Genomic DNA, 24,637 nt, shown 5'->3' on the forward strand with positions numbered 1-24,637 from the left:
AAGAAATGAGTAATCATTTCATTTGTTGCTTAAAAGAAAGGTGGGTCAAAAGTCGTCTTCGCCTTAGCCTCTTTTGAGTCCCAATTCACCAACCAAAATCCATATATGCATTATTTCCCAGTTAGGGTTTGATGAAAATGATATTTAATTATTGAATATAATAATTTACTGCTTTCTAGTTAGTCAAAAATAGATATAACATGTATTAAAAATTAGTATTTATGATAAATACGATACAATCTTTATTAAGTAACGTATAATATGATATTTTATTATATGGAATCTTGTGGGATCATTTTTAAATCAACGATTATAGTTTATAGATAGAAATAAGAAAATTGTAACTGTTTGATCAAGTCACGTCAGAAATTAAGAAATTGTACTAATGACTTGGAACTTGTTAAATCAATTACTGAATACGTTATTTTTTCTCTAGAAATTAGTTTCTCTCCTTCCGTGTTGAAACGAGATGAATTGATTAAAAGATAAACAAATATTTTTTTAATGCAAAATCTACATTTATTTTAAGTTCATTGCCAATTGTTGAGGGAGAATATCGTAGCTCTATTTCTTATCTATTTTGATCACCAAGAGTTAACTATAGAATTAGATCTTGTAATATATTCATTAAAAATTACGATAAACACGTTACGATAAAAATGTCTATGAATATATACACACTAAATTACGTTATACTCAAATGTGACTTTGATTGGTATAATAAATTTAATGCTTCGAGTAGCAAATTTCATAGGGTTATTATTGTTTTAGATGATTTATTTGAGTTTAAATTAATTTTTATAAATTTTATATAAAAGTAAAAAATAAAATATCCATTTATATATATATAATTGTGATGATTATATATGTTGGGTCAAACAGATATTGAAATGCACATTGGTTGGGATGTTTGTTTCACTGTTTTCTTGGGTGGCAATATAGAAGATATGAAGTATGATGATATCTCTTTCATGGGCTCCATTAATCTTTATAAGTAAAAATAAAAATTATTTTATTAATCTCAGAAGCAAACTTTGGGATTTTGAGATCAGGTTAGAAAAATGGAAATATTGTAATTTTCATTTGAGTGTTCGCTATATATATATATATATATAATACCCTTTAAATTAAATAAAAAATGTGTTTAAGCATATTCAAATCCACCAAAACTCCATCTACTATTCCGTTTTTTATGTATGTATATATATATGTTGATATTTCTATATCCATATTAAAATATACTGGTATATATATATTATCCGGTGAATATTTAATTTGGGATGTTAATTGAAGATTTAAACATAATTTCTTTATCATTTCACTATAGTTCAATTGGCGTATATGTTTTTTTCAGAGAGTTTACAAGTATAAATATAATGTAATCATAATATATTTGCGAGCACAATATAATCATAAATACATATTCGAGTAACTACAAACTAAAATCATATCAATACAAAACAAAAAGGGATTGAAAACCGAAATGATTTGAACAAAACTAGAAAGCTATGGAAAAAAAAAGGTACATTTAATCAATTGCACTAGCTGTTTTAAGGCTTTAAAAAATGGTGAAATATTGTGTAGAAAGATAAGATAGATCGACGGGTATAACAAGAACTAAAAACAAACAATGATTAACATACTTTAATGATACTCGACAGTGAATAAAACTGGGTCCAATGTTTGGTAATCTTGTTGTTTTCGGTTCCAAAAAAATATAATGTTCCCATTCTTATTACCTAATCAACCAAACACACACACACACACACACTACATACATTCTTTCTTATGTCTCCCTATATATACATACATTTTTCTCCAACGTTTTGTCATGAACAAACACACACATATATATATATATACACTCCAAAATTTAAACCCTAATAGCTTCAGGGGGCAAAAACATAACGAGAGCTTTGTTTTTCCAACATGAGGTTTTCAGGTTTTTTGTCATCGGCAGTTATGGTTATCTTGTTTGTTGGTTGTTTCATGGCGGTTCCTGAGGTTGTCACTGCAAAACATGGCGGCGGGGTAACCAGACACTACAAGTTCAGCGTATGCTTCCATTGCTATATATGTATATGTATAATGCGTGTGTATATAATATTTTTGCATTGTTTACTATTATTTGTGAAGTCAAATATATTAGGTTAAACTACATTATTAGTCATCTAACTATTCTTTTTTTGTCACTGAACTATGAAAAATTATAAAATAGTCACCTAACTATTCAATATTGTTTTAATCTGGTCACCAGTTGGCTAAAACACCCGAAAATTCAAGATAGTTGAGTGACAAAAAAGACAAAATTAAATAATTAAGTGACCAGAAAAGAAAAAAAGACATAGTCGAGCAGCAACTAATTTAGTTTACCCTAATACATTAATGACATTGTTCAAGCAATACACTTTCAACAAGTTCGATTTTGTTTTCATTGGGATTTTGTTTCTCAACTTTATCAAGAGTCCTGATAGATTCATAGAGTGAGAAAAGCCTTGCAATATCTCAATAGACAAAAAACATGCAAACCGAAGAGTTTACTCATGGTTTGATTCGACCCCATGAACTATGACATATAAAGCATGCTTCCCATAAATGACCTATTTGTTATAATGCCATACACAAATTCTTTGGTTTGCCATGAGGATTTTCGCAGAATTGAAAGACAATTTTGACAGAGGACAAGACATTACATATATATTTTTGGTTGCAGATAAGGATGAAGAATATTACACGATTGTGCCGTAGTAAGAGCATTGTTACAGTTAACGGCAAGTTCCCAGGGCCTCGTGTTGTTGCCAGAGAAGGAGATCGCTTGGTCGTTAAAGTAGTTAATCATGTTCCTAACAATATCTCCATTCATTGGTAAATATGAAAAGCCTTTAAATTTAATTGTAGTTAGGGCAAGTTAAAAGGATTGGCAAAAATCAGTTTAAACTAACTTAATTGAGTTTGCTCGAGTTAATTCGATTAAGTCGATTATAATAATAAAAGAAATTTTGTAGGCTGTTAAAATATGTTATATCGATAAGTTAGATTTTTATAACGAATGCATCATAGATGTTGAAATCAAACCGGATTAGTTGATCAGATCAAAAATTGTCCAATACATTGATCTGGAATAAGGGAGAAAATCGGTTGACCTGCGAATGGGTATGAACCGGTGCGAATGGGTATGAACCGGTTGTGCCACAATAGACCCGAATTTTATTTTTTAAAATTTTATTATAAATTTTTAATAATTCATTTAATTAAAATTGAACAAACTTTTTCATAGGCATGGAATTAGGCAGCTTCGAAGCGGATGGGCAGATGGGCCTGCATATATCACACAATGCCCCATTCAAACAGGCCAGTCTTACGTTTACAACTTCACTATAACCGGACAAAGAGGAACTTTGTTCTGGCATGCTCACTTTTCATGGATGAGAGCTTCTGTTTATGGCCCACTCATCATCCTCCCAAGGCGCAATGAATCTTATCCTTTCATTAAACCTCACAAAGAAGTCCCTATCTTGTTTGGTAAGCTATACTGCCAGAAAATCACCATTTTATTTTTGTGTACACGGTGTTCGACGATTTGACCGAATGAGTTCTTTTTGGCTTGTTGAACTATAGGTGAATGGTTTAATGCTGATCCTGAAGCTGTTATCAATCAGTCACTTCAAACTGGTGCTGGCCCTAATGTTTCCGATGCCTACACTCTCAATGGTCTTCCAGGCCCATTGTATAATTGTTCTGGCAAAGGTATATTGTATTCGGAATTACCATCGTTTAAGATCGAGTTATTAATTTAAGCTTAGATATTTGTCGATATTTAGAGTATTTGAACAAAAATATTTAAAAAAGGAGCTTAACTAAAAAATAAATTTAAACACCTTTAGAATATGATTGAGGCACTAGGGTACCTCAATCGGGCTCATTTTTCAAGTTTATACTATGTTATTTCTTTTTATTTTTATATATTATACAATTTATATTATATAAAAATTAACTATATTATACAATAATATGAATATAACTATAAATATAAATAAATATTTTAAATTTATGTTAAGAAATTTAATAAAATATTAAATAGAAATGACATTTTCTAAAAATATATAGTGGATAGTTCTTATTAGAAATGTTCATGGGTTGGATCGGACCGAAGCTTAAGATCAAGCCATTCAAATAACTTATTTCACTGTTTAAAAAATAATTTTTATTTAAATTTAATTATAAAACATTTTATATTAATATAAACTTTTTTATATTTATATTATTTTAAATAGAAAAATATGCCGGACTGAGTCAACTCAACGTTGAAAAATCTAAGCCCAAGCATAAAGCAGATGGGCAATTTAGCCCATGAACATATTTAATCTTAATGGGCTTGAGTTAATTTTTAAGCAATAGGCAAAATTTGAGCTCATATCTAGAGTTTAGCTAAGCTTGGGCAACTATTTACGATATAAATATTATACATGGACTCGGTCCAAAAATACCTCTTTTCGTAATTGTGTTCGTGTTTTTTTTCCGAATAAATTGTGTTTTGTATTGAGTTTTTTATTTTTTTTTCCTTGTCAGATACATATAAATTGAAGGTAAAGCCCGGAAAAACATATCTACTGAGGTTAATCAATGCTGCACTCAATGATGAACTATTCTTCAGCATTGCAAACCACAGTGTCACTGTCGTGGAAGCCGACGCATCGTACGTGAAACCGTTCGTGACCGACACATTAGTGATAGCACCGGGACAAACCATCAATGTGCTCCTAAAGACCAAATCGCCAGCCCCTGATGCCGCTTTCTATATGTTGGCTAGACCCTATTTCACCGGCATGGGCACATTCGACAACACGACCGTTGCCGGCATCCTCGAATATGAAAACCCGAAAAACCCGGAAAATGCTCCATTGTTTAAACCAAGCTTACCTGCCATCAATGCCACAAATGTTGTAGCCAATTTTTCAAACATGTTCAAAAGTTTAGCCACCAACAAGTTCCCTATCAATGTCCCACAAAAAGTGGACAAAAGGTTCTTTTTTACTATTGGACTTGGAACCAACCCTTGTCCTAAAAACCAAACATGTCAAGGACCAAATGGTACAAAATTTGCAGCTTCAATGAACAATATCTCCTTTGCACTCCCTACAACAGCTTTGTTACAATCTTATTTCTTTTCTAAAAACGGGGTTTTCACCGCCGATTTCCCGGATTTCCCTCTTCATCCGTTTAATTACACCGGCACACCGCCGAACAACACACACGTTATTAACGGTACCACTAAAGTTGAAGTGTTACCGTTCAATGCGAGCGTCGAAGTGATCATGCAGGACACTAGTATATTAGGGGCTGAGAGCCACCCTCTCCATCTCCATGGCTATAATTTCTATGTTGTTGGTCAAGGTTTTGGTAACTTTAATCCTAAAAATGACCCTTCAAAGTTCAACCTCGTAGATCCGGTTGAAAGAAACACCGTTGGTGTCCCCTCCGGTGGTTGGGTTGCGATTCGGTTTCAAGCAGACAATCCCGGTAACGATTCTTCATATAGTTCATAGTTGAATTATGGTTAATTTTAGTCTCTTTAGTGCTTATACTTTACTTAGACATGATTTAATTTTTTACTAATATTTTAGTTAATCAAAATAATTAATATCATTAACTATTCGAGTCACAGTAAGAATTTAGCTTTTCTTAAAACTCCCTTTTAAACACAAAAATTCACATCAATATTTTAATCGTAATAGTAAATGATGTTAACTATTAGGATTAATTAATAATATTCTAAATGATCTTTTAAGAGTAAGAGGAAATTATGCCGAATTAAAGCATTGGAATTAAATTCTCAACTTGGAACATATTATAAGTAATAATAGGTTTAATTTCGGTTTTAATCCCATGTTGAAATTTAAGGTTTAATCACTTTTTTTTAATTTGATATAATTTAATCCGGTTTATAATGTTATTAGTAGTTCTAGACTAAAAAAAACATATTAGTTGGCTGCCATTGAAAAGACGATATGGATTTTGTTTTATTTCATTCAACCATCATGTTTAACCAATAAACTTAAGAAACATCTCACATATGTGTTTATATATATATATATATATATATATATATAATGATTCAGGTGTTTGGCTGATGCACTGTCACTTTGATGTTCACTTGAGCTGGGGTTTAAGAATGGCATGGATAGTGTTGGACGGAAAACTTCCTAACCAGAAACTACCGCCGCCGCCGTCGGATCTTCCCAAGTGTTAAAACTTTTTTGTCTCTTTGATGGGGACTTGAAAATATATCAATCTTGCCATATATATATACATATAATATATACACATATAATTGTTTTGTTGTTGTCTTATAAAGCCAACATTGGCATTGAACATGGTTCTTTGCTGTTTGGAGAATCTATCACCAACACAAATGGTGAAGGTTTTGTATACTTTGTATGAGTTTCAATGCAGTTGTTGCGGCCAATAATAAATACTTTATTTTCATAAAAATATCTACGTGTATTTCAATTTTTATAATTTTATATTAATTAATCTAAATAGATTAAATTCTAAATTATTAATAGTATAAGTACTTGGAGCAAATTTTTACTCTATAATTTGTCCCAAAAAATAATTAACCCAATAAAAAAGCATACTTCACAAACTATATTAATTGAGATTAAAAGTTCAACACTTTGTTCTTAAATCAGTCCTTCAAGCTTTCTAATATCTTCACAGCAAACATATTTAGAACTAGGTATAGAGTATTTCCAATGTTAGCCACTGATGTCTATATATAGATGATATGTACATATATAAATGTATATATATATATATGTTGTGTGTGTATATATATATATATATATATGCAACAGCATGAAAGGAATCTCGGTCAACAATGCACAAACACAAAAAAGAAAAACAAAGAAAACCTCATGATTCTGAGATCTGCTCTGTAATGACTCAAAACAAGAAAAAAGGATCAGAAAAAAGAAACTTACTTGTTTGAAGATTCATAAATCTATTTGTTCATATAATCATTTTCTTACAAACTAAGAAAAACTTTTAGCTAACTTTCTGGTTTTTAATTACAAAAAAAGCTTGATTTGTTCCTTTTGATCCAATGGATATGAAATCATCCATTAGTTCAACACAAAACCAAAAAAAAAAAAAAACCTTCCCTACAGACCTATATATATATATATATATCAAGAATCTCCATGTTTATGCCAGCAAACAAGCATGGCGACACAACGCCTCATAATATAGAATCTAGCCTTTTGTTTTTTAGCTAAGTTACTGCATTTACGCGAAATGGAAGAGCTCTTTTGCGAACAACTTCGAGGCAACGATGATGAAGATGAAGAAGAACAAGGGTTCTTTTGTGAAGAGCTTCTAAGAAGGCATTCGGCAGTGGTGGCAGCGGCGGTGGTTGTTTTGGCTGAAAAACTCCTCGGCAGTGATGATGAGCGCTTTGAAGAACTATTATTAACTGATGACGAAGCTTCTTTCTTTGATGTTTTACGGTACTTGTCGTCCATGGAGAATATATATATATAAATAAGCTTCAATGGGGAGCACCAATGGCAGAGTTTGAATAATGATGAACGTACGGTGGAAATGAATGAGAACGTGAGGAAGGAGATATATATGTGATTGTGAAACGATTTTCAGAGCAGCTGACAGTAGTGGGGCTATATGTTCTCACGTATCATATATATTATAAAGTTGACAAGGAAATAATACTATTATGCATATTACAAATTTATCTATTATAATATTCATGTATTTATTTCTCCTCTTATCTTAATCGAGGTCCATCTTGAAACTAAATTTTGAGGTTAGTAAAATTTTCAAAAATTTTAAAATTTTAATGATTTTTTTTTTAAATTGGGATCTAATTAAAATTTTTAAATTTTTTATGAGGTTAATAAAATTTTCAAAATTTCAAGGCTTAATTGAATTTTTAAAATTTTAAGAGACCTAATTAAATTTTTAAAAATTTTCAAAGAAAAGTAGAAATTTCCCAAAATTTTACTTCGTTTAATATTTAAAGTATGAATTTGTGCTTGAATTCATAAATGTTTATTTATTTTTAACATTTAAAAGTGTGAATTCTATAGTTTACTTAGCCCTTACGTCTGATTTTTGTATGGGGGAGTTTTGCATGTTCATACGTACCTTGTTTTGTTAACGTGGCACGATACCATTGGTCAGTTAGTTCTTCAAGACTTTTGGATGTCTTAAATTGTTGCAGATATAAATTAGATTTTGTCCAACACAAATAATAAAAATGTAAAAATAATTTTATATTTTTATGATTAAATTTAAATTTTTTTTATTATTTTTATGTTCATTGAGATAAACTAGGCTCAATACGGCCACCCTTAATAAAGGAAAAATTATATTTAATAAAAATTTAATTTAAATTTTTAAAAATTATGGGAATATAAATTGTTAAAATAATAAAATTATATTTTTATTATCATAAAACTATTTAATTTCGATAGCTTAAAAAAGTTGCTGACCTCACCTGAGTTATTCAACTAACCGGTCCCTTTCATAGGATTCTTTTATGTAAATTTATATTAATTTTATTTTTTATTTTTCAATTAACTTGAAATCTTGTTCAGAAGAAAAAAAACACAGTAATTTTAGTAATATAATAGTTAAAAATAAAAAGTATAAAATTATATATATATTGGAATTAGGAGCCACATGCCCATTCAAACATTTGGATCAGCAAAACAGAAGCTTGAAATTTTAAAATAAATTTAATTTTTTTAAATAATTGTCTTTCTTTCTTTTTTTTTTTCAAATATTGCATATACAGCCCCTCCTATATAAAAATTTTAAAATATTTCATCAAGGTGATTTGCTGACTCACCATGTGATGAAAATTTATTTGTTCGATGATGCTTCTTCTGGTATGGCACACCTTACGAAATATCCAATTTTGAGTGAATATTTAATTTAGATGTATTTTTAATTTATATCTATATTCGAATATATTTATAATAGTCGATTAAGTCTTAATTCAATTAGTATGAGCATTGTTATTAATGTATGAGGACGTGAATTTAAATGTGCTGAAGCATATTATTCTCCTATTTATGGGTTGAGAAGAAACTATGAGTAGTTTTAAGCACTGTATTTTTTCCCATAGAATTGTCAACCCACATAGTTTCTTCCTAGCAAATTAATAATTTGAATAGAATTAGACCGACCCGAATTAAATTTTTTTTAGGTTTAATTTGAACTTGATTTTATTATTTAGGGTTTTGTTTTTTGTGTGAATTTGATTTGGTTCGATCGATATTTTTAAATTTTTTCAAACCTTTCATGATGATTTGGTTTAATTCGATTCGGTTTTCAATTTTAATATTAATTTCAAATATTATTTAATAAAGTTTCAAAACCATTTCATAAATATTTCTAAATTGATTTTCACTAAAAATTCAATCTCTAATATATTATTTTTAGATATATATATAACTTTAATTATTTTCACTATATTAAATATAAAAATATTTATTTTAACATCTTATTAAAAAGTCGATTTAAATAACTATAATTTTTAATATATATTTCATAAACTGTCAAATATCTTAATTGAATCAATTTTCGAGTTTTCAATTTTTTAAACCCACCCTATTTGTTTCATTGATTTTAGTCTAATAACCAAACATATATATATATATATATTGCAAATTGCATTAATTTTCTATTCTTTTCCATTAAACAATTACTAAAAACAAGAAAGAAAAAATGGGGAATCTGAAGAAACATTAATCAACATATAATTTTTATTGTTAAATGAGACAATTTGACTGGTCAATGCTTTTAACAATGCAAATATATACATATATATATATATATATAAATATATATATGCATGTACTTTAAACCTTGCTTTCACATGTTTTCAAACCAATGTTTGGTTTTTTAAGGATTTATATATATTTTTTTATTATAAGAGGAGGATAAAATCCTAATAATAATGCGATTAGCGCGGCTCGAATCTAAATCACAAAGGCATAACACTTTATTCCAAAATTTAATTGTAAAAGAGTAAAAAATTTGTATGTTTAATAAAATTTAAATAAAGTAATAATTTTTCGAGTTTGTTTGATTGGGTGGAACTTTTTTTCTTTTGAAAATAAATTAAACTTTCAACTACAAATGTAATTAATATAATCTGAATAGCTATAATTATAATCGATCATTACAATAAATAATCGAACTAAGCATCGGAATATTTTACTTTTTTCCTTTGTTTAGGTTAAGTTTAATTTGTAAGTAATTTTATTGTATTTATTGAAAATAAAATAAAATGTTAACCAACCCCAATTAATATATTAATATTTTTTAAAATTAAAACTAAAATGATAATTTTTGTAGAATGTTTCTTCCTTTCATGAAGGGAGGATTGGGAAAATCCTATTGATTGCAACTTTCTCCAAACCTCCGAGAAAAACATGAAAAAAAAAGGCTTGAATGGTACTATCCATCCGTCACCCCAAAACGAGAGGGGCGATCTCGTAGTTCTTGGTCTGTGAAGATACATTGTTTGGTACTCCATTTTATTTTCTCATTGAGGTCAAACCTAAACCTGTGCTCGAGAGATAGCTATCCATACACTGATAAGGGATGTATGGATTATCGAGAAGAGATGAGCTATGGTGGTCCCCCCTGGACCGCCCAGATCCCACGAGTGAATAGAAAGTTAGATCTACATTGAATCTCACCTGAATCGTCCCATCTATCCTCTTAAGGAGAAATTTGATTTCAAACCCAGATTAGACTTTCGATACTGAGTTAATAGCAAGAGTGATTCAAAAATTCAAAAGGATGAGCGACTAAATCAAAAAAATTAATAGTTATGTGACCAATTTTTTTTTTCCTTTTTTTAACTTTGTCCTTATTTTCTTTCCTTTTATTTTACAAATTATATAAACTTCAATATTGGTCAAACATAGTGTAAGGATGGGTCAAAATGAAATCACATGGTGTGCTGTGACTTTCACTACTTATACAATGTTTATATTTTTATTAATTGAATATATGTACATATTGTAAAAATTATTTAAATTTTAAATTACAATAAATATAAGTGTATCATATTTTAATTTGTTACACTGTTTATCATATTAATTTAATATTTTTATTAATTCATATTAAAATTTTAATATGATGCTCAAAAATTAATCTATTTAATTATCAAACACTTAGGATTTCCACATGGAAACATGTGAGGTGCACAAGCATGGGCACCCTTCAAATTTTATTTTATTTTATTTTGAAATAAAAATAATTAAAATACATGAATATTCTAATATTTATGTGAATATATAATATTTTAAATATTACAAATAAATAAATTTTAGTAAATTTATTTAAAGTACGCTTGAGAAATAGGTCAAAGATGTCATAAATTTATGTGGGAAACCTAACTCAATGTAAAATAAAGAAAAAAAAACTTTCACATTTTCACATTGTTTGTTCCATGTTCACCTTGTTTTCATTACATAAAAAATATTTAAATATCCCGATTGAATCATAGCTCGATTAGTATAAGTATTGTTGTCAATGTAGAAATACGTGGATTTGAGTGCGTTGAAATACATTGTCTTTCCATTTATGGGTTGAGGATTAATTTTAATGAAAAATATCCAATAACCTACCAATCACAATATTATAAGTAAACTAATCAAATTAATTGAACATATCGATTCGATCGGTTATCTCAATTAAATCCGTACACTCAGTTGTTTCATTTTGATTTTGATATTTAGACCTAACATTGCTCCCAATTAATTGTTTTGATAATTTAGGCCCAAAATGTTCTAATAGTACACCAAGTTTTGGGTACAAATTTGATCCATTATCAAAATAAGATTAAAATTTTAATATTATTTAAAAAATTAAAAAAATCTTAATTTATTCATATTGGATATGAATTATGTATTTACTATAAATGTTAGGATCAATCCGTATAAACAACGAAAAAGAAAAGGTAAATAAGATCGAATACAAATATTTTACGTGGAAACTTCTTTGTAAAGAAGACTTTGGCTTTTTACTAAATAAGTAAACAAACAAGAGTACAATATAGAAAAAATAAACTTAAATGTTCTAGACATACAAACTTAAACCCCAAAAAATAAAACCCTAACTCTCATAGAGTTTTCTCAAAAAGGGCACAAAATTCTCTTTACAATTACCACGAAAACTCTCACTAAAAAACTCATCTGAGAATATATCTTGTCGCCCCTAAAAGAAAAATCCTGTAGTACTACATCTTTAATTATCTCTTAATTGACTTCCTCAAAACAGGCCCTTTTAAATAGGCTAAGATTAGAGGTCTAATCATACTAAGATATCCCTAAAGTAATTAGAGTTTAATTGAGAAAAGAAACTTTGATTGTGGTTCAAATATACACATGAAAATTTCATTGTGATTCAACTATACAGATTTTTTTTTTGATAAATTACAAAAGGAGAGCAAAACCCTAATAGCAACGCGTCTAGCGCGACTCGAACACAACCCACACCTAGGGTGATGAATACTCTAGTCATCATGCCAACACATAGGGTTTCAATTATACAAATTTAAAGAAATAAATACATAACTTTCTTTTCTTATTAGATAAATATAATTATTTGTATATGCAATATGTAAATGTAAAATGGTGCTATATCGATAAATGCTTTAGTGATTTGTGAAAACCGAATCAAATCAAAATATCATATATAAAATTGCACAAAATGATAGTTCATGCATAACATTACACATTTGACCAAAATTTATAGCTTTGATATTTATCTCTTGAAAAACAAAAAATTGACTGAACTGAACTGAACCGAATCGAAATTTTGGGTTGTTTAATAGATTTTGGGTCTAAATTTGGTTTGATTTATCCAGTTTTAATGGTTTAATCAGTTTAACTCTGGTTCTTGATATATTAAAAAACTGAAATGACCTAATCAATCACACGTACTTATTTACAGGATGCAATCAAGTTGATAAATAAATCCAAATTGAACTCACACGGGATGAGACTTAAACCTAAATAAATCAAATACATTAATATAAATATCTAAGTACATATTTATTTAAGTTAGTATCACGAAATAACTAAACAAATCAATTAAAAATAATTAAAAACTTTTTTAGAATATGTACGATGATCAAATATATATATAACCATGATCAAATCGAGTGTACCATAATCCAACTTTATCATACAATTCTTTTAGAATGTCTAAATATGTAATATAATTTTTCAAGTGTACCATAATCTGTTGAATATTAAAATATCTTCATAATCATATATATATATATATATATATATATATATATATATAAAAACATGATTGAACAAGGAATAATGAAATTATAATATTACCTTGTGGCATCTCCTCGATTAAAACGGTGGAAAATGAAAAAAGGGAAAGATAGTTAGCCAATATAATTGCAGATGCAGCATCATCAAGATTCAAGAAAACTTTCAAGGCATCCAAACAGGCTCTTAGGAAAATTTTCTATGAATCTTGACGATGCCGCATTTGCAAACACTGACTGTATTATATAAATGGATTAAAAACCTTATATAAAGAAGAAAAATTAACCGTAAATTATCAAGGATGGGACCTTCAACTCGTCAGATATTGTTCACGGAAGCGAAAATTTTTTGTACATAGTTGGTTTTCTCAAACACTCGACACCTCTTTAATCCCTCGACAGAATTGGAAAACAAAATTTTTATTAAAAACAATACCTGATATATTGGAAGTCCGACCCAATCCGATCTTCAACAAAAAAAAAAAAAAAATTAATGCTGAAGAAGAAACGTAACCATGAAACCTATAAATCAACCAATTTTTTTTGTGGCAAATAATTAATAAAAAAGGACAACAAAAAGGTCAAATTGAAGAAAAGATAATCACGGGAAGAAAGAAAAAACTGAGGGAAAAGAAAAAAACTACAAGCTATAGCTATTATCTATAGGCTTTGGCTGATTTTGTACTATAAAAATTCGTAAATTTTAATATTTAATGGAAATAAAATAGATTTGATGGCTTGAATCCCGTCCAATTTGATAAGGGCGAATGTTTGAGTGAAAAATTTCGAATTAATCGAGTTGATGAATATTATTTTATTCTCCTAACTCGATTTGAAATCTTTTCGAATCGAGTAGAATCAAGTGAAATTATTCGAGTTAAATTAAAAAATTAAACATGTCAACTTAAAATCTTGTTATCATGTTAGAGTTAATAATTTTGAAACCATATATATATATATATATATAAACTTTTCAAAGCAAAATAATAATAAATACTTTAGATAATTTTAATTTTTAATTTTCTTTATATATTTTTAGATTTTTTAAATTTTAGAATTTTTTAAAAATAAAATTTTAGAATTTTTATAAATATTTTGAATTTTAAAATTATTTTGAATTTATTTTTTGTAATTTTTGTTGTGAAGGAGACCAATTTACTTATTTTCAAACTAGACGGTGACCAAAAAAGTATTTACACCAATCTATTATTCGAATTATTTAAATTATTTGACCTGTAAAATTCAATTCGATTTGAACTCGAAACTTGAATTACTTATTCAAGTTGACTCGAATAGTTCGAATAACTCAATTCAATTAACTCAAAATTTAAATTTTTTTCGATTTTTCTAATCGAATCAAGTTTTGCTCACCTTTACAATTTGATAAGATTGGATTTTTTTTAAAAAAAATTGATTTTGGAACATATCTAATTCTTCAATTAGTCAAGTAAGATTGAGGTCGAAAAATTTATCTTGATCTATCTTGAGATAATTATCAAAATAATCTTATATATATACATATATATATATATATTAGTTTAAAATATATGAGAATGAAATTTATATTTATATTTGTAATATAATTATGAAAAATATTTGATACGCTTTCATTGGAATTTTTAAATTCCACAAATAGAATTGAGGTAATGAAAATATCCTATAGAATATAATAAAATATTTTTAAATAAATATATAATAAATTGGGACACAAGCAATTTCAGTGGAATATCATATAATTATACCTAGAAAACAATTAATAACTTCATTAAAAATAAAAATAAAATTATTATTCCATTTCAATAAAAAATAAAAACTTGTGGAATATCGTATTAGAGTTGAGTATAATTTTGAATTTTCAAGTTAGATTTAAAGCCGTTGAATTAATATTTTATTCCAAATCGAATCAAGTTAGAATTATATTAAAGAGTATATCAAGTCAGGCTTGAAACAGACAAAGAACCGCCACCGCCTTGTTGCGGCTTGCCATTTCCAATCTTAATCTTTTTAATTGGTTGGAAAGCAATGAGTCAAGTGAATTGGACATGTTGAATTGGTTAGACTGATTTAGATGGTGTTAATTCAGATTTTAAATTTTTTGAATCATTTCGATTTAGATAAATTTTGGATTTAAGGCCATTTCCAATTTGTCATTTCCGATTTGAATTGTTTGGATTCTAATCATTTAAGTTTAAGACTAATTTATTTGGAGTTCAAATAATTTATATGTTTGCGAGCATTAAATGAACCAAATTTATTTTCAAATCAATTCAAGTTCGAATTATGTTAATGATATATCGAGGCCAAGGCTGGCAAAGAACCACCACGCCTCGCTGCCACTTGCTATTTCCAACCTTGACATAATTCGGACCTAATTTGATCTAAAAACCAATTAAAAAGATTAAGGATATATCAGGACCAAGGTCGAGACAGGCAAATAACGGTTGCCACTTGCCATTTCCTATCTTAATCTTTTTAATTGGTTAGAAAGCAATGAGTCTAGTCAATGGGACCGTTGAATTGGTTTTCAATTAAACTGATTTAGATGAGTGTTAATTTAAATTTTAAAAAATTTTGATTCATTTTGAGTTAGATAAATTTTAGATTCAGTGTTATTTAGATGAGTGTTTATCATTTTAAATGTTTTGGGTTATAATCATTTAAATATAAAATTAAATTATTTTGAGTTTAAATAATTTATATGTTTACAAACGTCAAATAAATTTAAGTTTGAATATGCTAAATAATAAACTGAGTTCAAACATAATATTAAAATTTTAAAAGAATACGAATCATGAACAACTTTAAAAATAAACATACGAATGCTTTGTTTGCTTGAGGACAATTCATTTACACTCCTAACTTTTACCTCTAATACATTTTAAGTAAAAATGTAAATTAGTAACAGAAGTACTTGCAAGCTAATACCATTCAACGCCGAAAAAAAATTCAAATAAGCTAAATACAGTTCCACTCGAAAAAAGAGCTTGAAATTCAATCCAAGCTCAATCATTGACTAATTCAAGTATACTAAGTTCGAGCTCGAACTGGTAAAAACCTAATCAAACTTCTTAAAACAAAAAAGTAAGTTCAACTCGAATACACCCTAATTTACTCTGTCTTACATTATAAGTATACCTTTTTTTGAAGATTCGCAAAATGATCCTTCAGTGAAAGAAAATTGATGAAGAAATTTTATTATCTCCTACGCTTATGCAGTTTCCATTTGTTCAGTAAATGTTGCACTACCTCGGTTAATGTTGCCTTCCTTCCTTCATTGAAATTCCAAAGTTCCGGTACTATGTATCTGCCGCTCGGATTGTACTCGTTCATCTGTTTCAATGCCGTCGTCACAGCATCGTATGCTTCGTCACCGAGCTCTGTCTTGAGTTCGACCAATTTTTCATCTTCCTCATCAAGTATTTCCTGTAAAAGAAAAAGCCCTATTTTTTAGCCTGAAAAAATTTTAGATCTATTTTTATATTAATATTCGGGGCAGTATGAGTAGGGAATTGCCCAAACCTTGTCCAAACACGGTCCAAGCAAGTTAGACCTCTCAAGAAAGTAATCCGGCCACTAAACAAGTCTAAAGACAAGCCAACGTCATACAGCAACAAATTTAGTATGTTACTTAGATACAAGTATAAAGGTATTATCCTTCGAATGTATTAGAATTTATTTGAAAAATAAGCATATTCGCATCTGACACCCTTAAGTTAATTGGGAAAATATTCATTTAGCCCCTCCCATAATATAAATTATGCAAATTAAGTCCTTTTGTTTTTGAATAAATGAATTTTTTGCACTTTTAGCCCCTCAAAAAAATTAATAATGTAATTTAAACATTTTAACATAAAAGTTGGCTCCTCCAAAATTTTATAATTTTATCTCACACGCACAAAATAAAATTTCTAACTTTGCCCGTCTTGACACTTATCTGAATCCGAGTAAGAAAGATAGGATAAACTGATCATTTCCCTATTGTTACACCTTAAGGACAAATAAGGATAAAGATAGTCTAGCAACAACAGTTATTAAAGAGGGGGAAATTGAATGGGTGTAAAATATAGAGAAAGAAAAAATACCTTGCAATTTCCTTCCTTGTCTGTGAGGATTTTAAAAGGATGCCAGCTAGGATCTCTAAGATAGTCTTGCCACAGTGAACATAGCTCTGCTGATTTCACATCAGCTTCTTTAGCTGAGTATTTTCTTTTGGCTGCAACTAAGAAGGGTCTAATGTCCACTTCTCCCATTTTCTTGACACCAATATGAGCTCTGGTGGAAACATCTTTAAATGCCTGTGGAACAAAAATCAAGTAACACATAAATCTCTTGCAAAATTCATGGACACCGTGTATATATATATATATAGAAAGCACTTGTTAAGCTCCTATCTTTCTTCAAAATATGCAAAGGCAAGTTGATGCATGTAAGTTCTTCATCTAACCATAGTGAAAAGTAAACTAATTCCATTACTATAAAAGTAAACTAATTCCATTACTATAAAAGTGATTTTGAAGCAAAAAAGGGTAAAATTTTAAACTATAGTGAGATTGAACGTTAAAGATTAACTTGTCGTGTTTTAAATTCAGAATTTTTTAAAAGACAATAAATATTAAATAGCTAACCCTTTTTCCATCGCTTCAAAACAAAAAACTCAGAAATTTTTTGATGTTCAACATTACTATTATTTTTGAAATTAAGTATTGCATGCAAGTTATATTACGAGAGGCTTGAATGTCACTGTTAGACACAGACATGTTCACTTTATTATTTTTAACTCATGTATGTGAAAGGTCGTATCTCTATGCCTCTCTCTAAATAATGTAGGTTCCAAGCAATATAACATACCAGTGATTAGCTCTTATACACGTTTTCTAAGAAAAGAAAAAAGGGGAATATAACATATACTTACAGTGATTAGCTCTTTTCGGGCATCTTGTAATTCATCATTGCTTTTGCGTTCCTTGATAATAAGAGCTTGATTAAGATCTTCCAAGTCTTCCAGTTCTTCTTCCTTCTCTTTCAGTTCATCTTGAATTACCCCCATCCTTTTCTTTGTGTCTGCATCCCCATCACCATTCATGTGCTCCATCACTAGTAAAGCACCTCTCAAACGCTGTATCTCAAGTTCTAATCCTTGTCTAGTATCAAGTTGCTTTTCTAGCTTAATGATTTCCCTGTGAAGTTTCTCTTTATCTCTCTGACATAGGAAAATAAATAAATGGTAAATGAAGAGATTCTAGAAATTGAAAATAGCACACAATATGAAGACCAAAGATATACCTTGTGCTCTTCAGCCAGTTTGAACATAGTTTCATCAGCCTTCTTTTGTTCCAAGGCTGCTCTCTCGTTCTGCCAAAACAATTTATGAATATTTTGATTTGTATAGATAGGAAGTGATATGATCTGTTCACTAAATCAATTTTTGTTATTATGGTTCGGATAAAAGGGCTGATTGCTATACCTACTATATTGGACAACTTGTATCTAAGGTATCAAAAAATATCCGTACATGTGCTTAAAATTTTGATACACTATTTTAAATAGGTTCAACATACCATCATCTTCTCGTGCTGAAGTTTTTTGGTCTCATTGTCATTTTGAGCCTCCCGTTGCAACAATTCCTTCTCACGCTGCTCTAATTCCCTTTTCTGGTCTAGAATACATTTTGCATTCCTCTCATGTTCTAAAGAAATCTGCTTGAAATGATTATGAGCATTCTCCTGCATCTTTTTACACTCTACACATTATAAACTATAACCCGTTAACAATTAGAATAGTAGAAATTGAATTTAAATCCCTTTTAGAAACTAGGATTGTAGCATACCTTCATTATAAGCTCTGATCATGTCATCTTTTTGCCACATCAATGTACTCATTGAGCTACTCACTTCATTGAATTTGTTCTGCATTTCCTGAAGGCGTTGATTCTTGGTCTCCAAGGTATTGTTTAGTGTTGTCAATAGCTTTGAGGTCTTCCTTAGATCTTCAGCTTCTTTGCTCGAAACGGTCTTCAAGTCTCCGTTCCTACGAAGATATTCACCAATCAGTCCACCAGAGTAGTAGTCGTCTTCACGAGCAACCCATGCATACAATTTGTCTTTTTTCCTCCGAGATGAGTAGTAATCCTTCTTTCCATAATGGTCCAATTCAAAACTCTTTTCAAACATGATGGCATTGTTAAAACCATCCCATTCTTTATTGAACTCTACTATGGCGTATCCTGAGTGACCGTGTCGGTTCCAAAGAGGTTGAACCTTCAATGGATTGAATCCCTTTTTTGCCAAATCCTCCCTCAGTTTCCTTCCACTTTCCCCTACATGTTTTCCATCTTGCAATGTTGTTGGAATATTGGCAATGATGCCCTTCCATGGATAAACAAACATCTGCTCATCACGAAATAAAAATAGACAAATCTTTAAGTTTGTAAACAACTAGAAAGTATATGCAGATATGATGCAGTTTAATGACTAAATGTGACGAGTGGATTCTATAGCATCTCAAAATTTGCCACCCATAAGTGCACGAACCAATGACCACTCACTAAAGATAGTCCTTACTCAAACTCAAGTACCTAGCTCAAAGTCTAATAATTCCATGAAATCCTATATTCAAAATTAAAGCATTACATATCTTTAGTAAACTTTTGAAAATTCCTTAAAAGCATTAACAGATTTCAAAAGGTTACCCTTCTGAAGAAAGTGAAGTGTCTGATTATAATAAAAGCAGAGCATAAAAGAAACTTTTGAAACAATTACTAGGCCACAGCTTCTTAAAAACTATATATATACATGACAAAAGGCCACATCTTCAGCAAATAAAATCATATACATGCAGAGCATAGTAAAGAAAATGCAAAAATTGAAACATATGAAGCAGCTACAAACTTAAATTCAATTATCATTTCATTTCTAACAAGCATTCAACAGCCAAATTAAGTAAACTAGAGGACTTTTCAATTAACAGAGCAAATATACACAAGAGGGTAAACTTACACTAGTGTCAAACTTCATCTTCCTAAAGTGGATTACACATGTAGAATTTTAAATAAAGTAAAAATGTCTGATTATTGGTTTGATATAAAAAATCTTTCATTCGGTGAATATGTGATTTTCGATTGTCCATTAATATAAGAGAAATATTGCATCCATTGGAAACTTCACATATATGATAAATAACATTATAATTGATAAACTCAATGATTAAATTGTTGCATTGACGTTTTCCATTTTTTACTTCACTCTCTCGTTGAAGCCAAACAGAGCAAGCACATATATATCATGTATCGACATTCTCCTTCTCCTTTTCCTTCACTCTCTGGTTAAAGCCAAACAGAGTAAACACACACACACACACACACACACACACACATAATACGTTAAGCAAAAAGGGCACTATTCAAAAAAAAACGCAACAAACAGAATGACTTACCTTACAAAGACTAAGATTCGTTGAGGAAACTTTGGCAGGAAGCTTGAAAACAGATCACCGTCGTCGCAAAATTACCGCCGTGGAACACTGAAAACCTTGAAAAACCTAGGGTTACAACAAAAAAACAAAGCAATGAAAACCAATTTTTTTAAAAAAATTGAGAAAAATATTGTATGCACTTTGCTTAAAAGAAAAAGTGAAGAACAGTACGACTTTAAAATGCCAATACGCGCTTGTATATACATGATGTTGGCAACAAATTGGTCGTTTCAATTTCTCCTGGGTCAGACGGCTTTTCGAGAGTATGCTAAAACCATGTAATCGCGCTTTTAGATACAAATAATGGCTTTGATTTTTAATCAAGTGGCTTTAAGGGCGAGTGTAAAGCGGCTGGTTTTAGGGCTAGTGTAATGCGGTTGGGATGGTACGATGGGATCCGTACGAAAACGTGGAATATGGAGATTGGGTATTTCGTGAAATCATCAATATGGAGGATTCTTTGTTTCCATATAAAAACCAAAAGAATTAGTTGACTCTTATATTAAATCCGAACTCAATTGAGTTATCTCGGTATTAAAAAAATTAATTAAATCTTTTTATTAACGATTTTCATTTTTTACTATGTTGATTGAATGCAGAAGATTTTATTTTATTTTTTAAAAAAGGTGAGTTGATTTTTAGAGTATTTTGGAAATGGTAAACATTAAAAGGTGCTAAAAAAGCAAAACTAAAGAAAATGAGGGACTAAAAGATTACTTTTTTGTTTTATTCTAAGCTTACGAGGACTTAGTTTAGATTTTTTTTGAAGATTAAAATTTATTTATCCATTTGTTGGCACATTTAGAATTTTTCTCTAAAATTTTATCATTAATATCATTGTACAATTTTATAAACTTAAAATAAGTAAATCGAAACATGTTGATCAAATATCACGAGTTATAATATTTTATCAGATGTTTCTTAAGGTTATAACTATGACTATTGGTAAAATTTAGCATTGAGTTTTGGGGGTTAACTAAAAGATTGGAAAATTTTGAGGGTTTTGATGAGATTTTTCAAAAAGTTTGGCAAGTCTAATTAAAACTTTCAATTTTTTAGAGGTTTTGTGAATATTTACAAAAAGAAATGAAGAGCCTAATTGAAATATTTAAAAAAATTTAAAGGTTTAATAATAATTTTCAAAAATTTAGGGGGGCTAATTAAAATATTTAGAAAATTTTAACAGTATAACTAAAATTTTCAAAAAAATTTAGGAGGCCAAGCCCTCTAAGCCCTACTGAGGATTGGTCTTTGATTATCACTTATTTCTTTCATTCAAAGTTGTGCATGAAACTTTCATCCTGCACGAGTCCTAGATGATAAAAATAAAGAATAATTTATATGCTTTCTTTTTCTTTACTACCTTCCTCGCGTATATATAAGATCGAACTCATTCGATTTCTAAAACGGATTACTAATCTTTAACTTTTCATGGACTCTTTCATCAATGATTGTGAATGGCTGATTTTTCTCAATCTTTTCGACCATGGTTCTGTAAAAGTAAGTTAGAAAAATTAAGAAATAGAACCATCTGATTTGATTCGTTCTAGATAGCCATGAGACGATCATCTTAAGGCGATACTTTTGTCAACAGATACTCCTATCCCCCTTTGACATTTTATCTCTTCTCATCAATTCGATTAAAAATATTGTTTTTATCATCTCTTCTATATATTTTTTACACTTAATTTTTATTTTATTTCTACTTTTCACTTTTTATTTCCATCCCTCCACTTTTCCGCCCGGTCAAATAGAAGGAAAATGATTTAAATTGAAATATAAAAATCGGGTTTCAGTTTAAAATTCTAAGATTGAATTAAGTCATGTTTGAGCCTGAAATTATAGTTTTTTTTTTTTTAATCTAGCCTTGGCTCGACCCATAAACCCTTTTACCGTTATGTAATACTACTATTAATATAGATTATAAAAATATTTTAATTTGCTTCAAATATAATTTTTGTTTTAAATTTCATTTTGGTCTTCCATTTTTTTCTACATAAATTTATTGCTTGTGATGTTGTTTTCTATTCTAAATTATTTAGTGTAAGTTGTTTTAATATATGAGGATCTCTTGGCAGCCTTGAAATATAAAAATAAAAAATGTGACTTCAAAATTATTATTTTTAAAATTATATAATTATAAATAATACATGTTATGTAATGAACCGAAAGTTACGGTATCGGAAATTGAGTCTTGAGTACTGTTTCCGTGAAATTTATTCATGAATATTTATTAGAAATATTTATGAATTATAGTTGAATGGTTATTTAGTGTTTAATTAAGTGAAGTAGCTTGAATTTAGTTTAAAGGATTAAATTGCATAAGGAATAAAAGTTTAATTATAGATTAAAGAAGTAAAAGGGACTAATCTAGCAATTAGACCCTAAGTGCCATGTGTGTGAATGTATGATATAACATGTGTAATAGTTGGTATATATGTGTAATAGCTATAAGATATTTTATGTTATAGCTATTACACATGTTAATTTATATTTTTTATAGGTTAATAATAATATAATATAGTATAATGAATAAATAATAATGAGTAAAGAAACATAGAAAGAGTTACAGAGAGCAAACGTGAGAAAGAAAGAAGGAAAGAAAGAAAGAAAAGAAAAGGAAATTTGAGGATTAAGGCCCTAAAGTTTAATTGGTAAGTTGTTTTAGCTCATTTTCTTATGATTTTTATGTTTATGGATGCCTAATTCAAAGTTCTACATGTATGAGGTTAAAATGAAGAAAAATAGAAAATTTTTAGATATTGATTTAGTTGAGTAAATTGAGGTTTTATGGGTTAAATTGATAGGAATTGAAGTTAGAAGTGAAAATTGAGTGATTTATTAAAAGAATTCTAAGTTAGGTTTAAATAGGGATTAAGTTGAATAGAGCTCAAAATTTATGTTTTATAATGAATTTTATGAGTTAGAAATTGTTAATGAGTTGATTAAAGAGAATATGAAGCTTAAGTTAAAGAAAAAGATTAGTAATGGAAAAATGACGAAATTGGAATTTTTGTAAAAGTTTGATAGAAAGTGAAAATGTGTTTTATGAATTAGTATATTGATGAATTTTAATTGTATGATTGTTAGTAGCAAACGTAGCACGGATACGTCATCAAAGAAGGAAAAGAGAAAGTGAACGAAGATATCGATTAAATTCGATAAATAGTGGTTTGTATTCCTATAAACCGAGCTTAATCGTTATTGCTATATTTGATATTTATATTGTATGAAAATGTGAATGAGGTAAGTATTTTTACCATATTGAAATGAATGTGATTTTGAATACCCTATTAACAGTGTCGGGCTAGTCGGATATAGTTGACATGTCATAGGAATTGGAAGTATTGGGATATTCCGACATTGAGTCGATGAGACACTATGTGTCGACTCATCGTTAAAGTTCGGATTTGTTCCGATGAAGTACTTTGTGTACTATAATGTTAAAGTTCGGATTTGTTCGATGAAGCACTATGTGCTTATCCCGGAGTGTGGGTTGGATCCGTGTATCCGTTAGTGTCCGAGTTATGTTAATAAGGGTAAATAAAGTAAAGGTTATTAAAGTCTTGATTGATATTGAATAATAGCAATAATGTGTTTGAATTACCATGTTTTAAAGTTGATTAAGCTATTGTTTATGGAAATACCATGAGAGTATTCTCAGCGACGGTTTGTTTCGTCTTGCAGCTAGGTACGAAAGTATAAGGACTCAAAGATACAAGCCGATCCCCAAACTCAAATTGGTGAAGTTTCTATCTTTTGGAAAATGGCATTGTACCTAGGATGTCTTTTGGTTATATTGAAAGTATCTAAGTTGTTAAATGATATTTTGGTATGTTT

The 24,637-nt window shown here is 29.1% G+C and overlaps 4 protein-coding genes across 8 annotated transcripts in view; 1 reads left to right on the top strand and 3 right to left on the bottom strand.

The window, feature by feature from the left end:
- LOC108485122 (tropinone reductase homolog At5g06060-like) overlaps positions 1-24,637 on the bottom strand; it is an 88,251-nt gene that overhangs the window by 44,658 nt on the left and 18,956 nt on the right. The window lies entirely within an intron of this gene.
- LOC108485533 (laccase-2) lies at positions 1,798-6,492 on the top strand. The gene is made up of 6 exons (XM_017789385.2): positions 1,798-2,055; positions 2,714-2,865; positions 3,278-3,522; positions 3,619-3,747; positions 4,570-5,520; positions 6,120-6,492. The coding sequence occupies exons 1-6, from the start codon at positions 1,930-1,932 to the stop codon at positions 6,248-6,250; spliced, it is 1,734 nt and encodes a 577-aa protein (XP_017644874.1). The 5' UTR covers positions 1,798-1,929; the 3' UTR covers positions 6,251-6,492.
- Positions 7,051-7,663, bottom strand: LOC108485969 (small polypeptide DEVIL 9). Its single transcript, XM_017789805.2, has one exon. It carries the CDS (start codon positions 7,521-7,523, stop codon positions 7,191-7,193), a length of 333 nt encoding a protein of 110 aa, XP_017645294.1. The 5' UTR covers positions 7,524-7,663; the 3' UTR covers positions 7,051-7,190.
- On the bottom strand, positions 16,128-21,231 carry LOC108484406 (factor of DNA methylation 4-like). Of its 4 annotated transcripts, none has more exons than XM_017788180.2 (8): positions 20,972-21,210; positions 20,759-20,863; positions 19,155-19,713; positions 18,886-19,067; positions 18,611-18,679; positions 18,240-18,527; positions 17,410-17,622; positions 16,128-16,750 (listed from the first exon to the last, which is right to left on the bottom strand). In XM_017788180.2, exons 3-8 carry the CDS (start codon positions 19,711-19,713, stop codon positions 16,523-16,525), a joined length of 1,539 nt encoding a protein of 512 aa, XP_017643669.1. In that variant the 5' UTR covers positions 20,759-20,863; positions 20,972-21,210; the 3' UTR covers positions 16,128-16,522. The 4 variants fall into 4 exon arrangements, with proteins under 4 accessions (XP_017643669.1, XP_017643668.1, XP_052880431.1 ...); XM_017788179.2 differs by having other exon boundaries at positions 20,969-21,210; XM_053024472.1 differs by adding an exon at positions 16,847-16,910 and having other exon boundaries at positions 16,606-16,750; positions 20,759-21,231.

Source organism: Gossypium arboreum, chromosome 13 (genome assembly GCF_025698485.1).
Source record: "Gossypium arboreum isolate Shixiya-1 chromosome 13, ASM2569848v2, whole genome shotgun sequence".
NCBI classification, from domain to species: Eukaryota; Viridiplantae; Streptophyta; class Magnoliopsida; order Malvales; family Malvaceae; genus Gossypium; species Gossypium arboreum.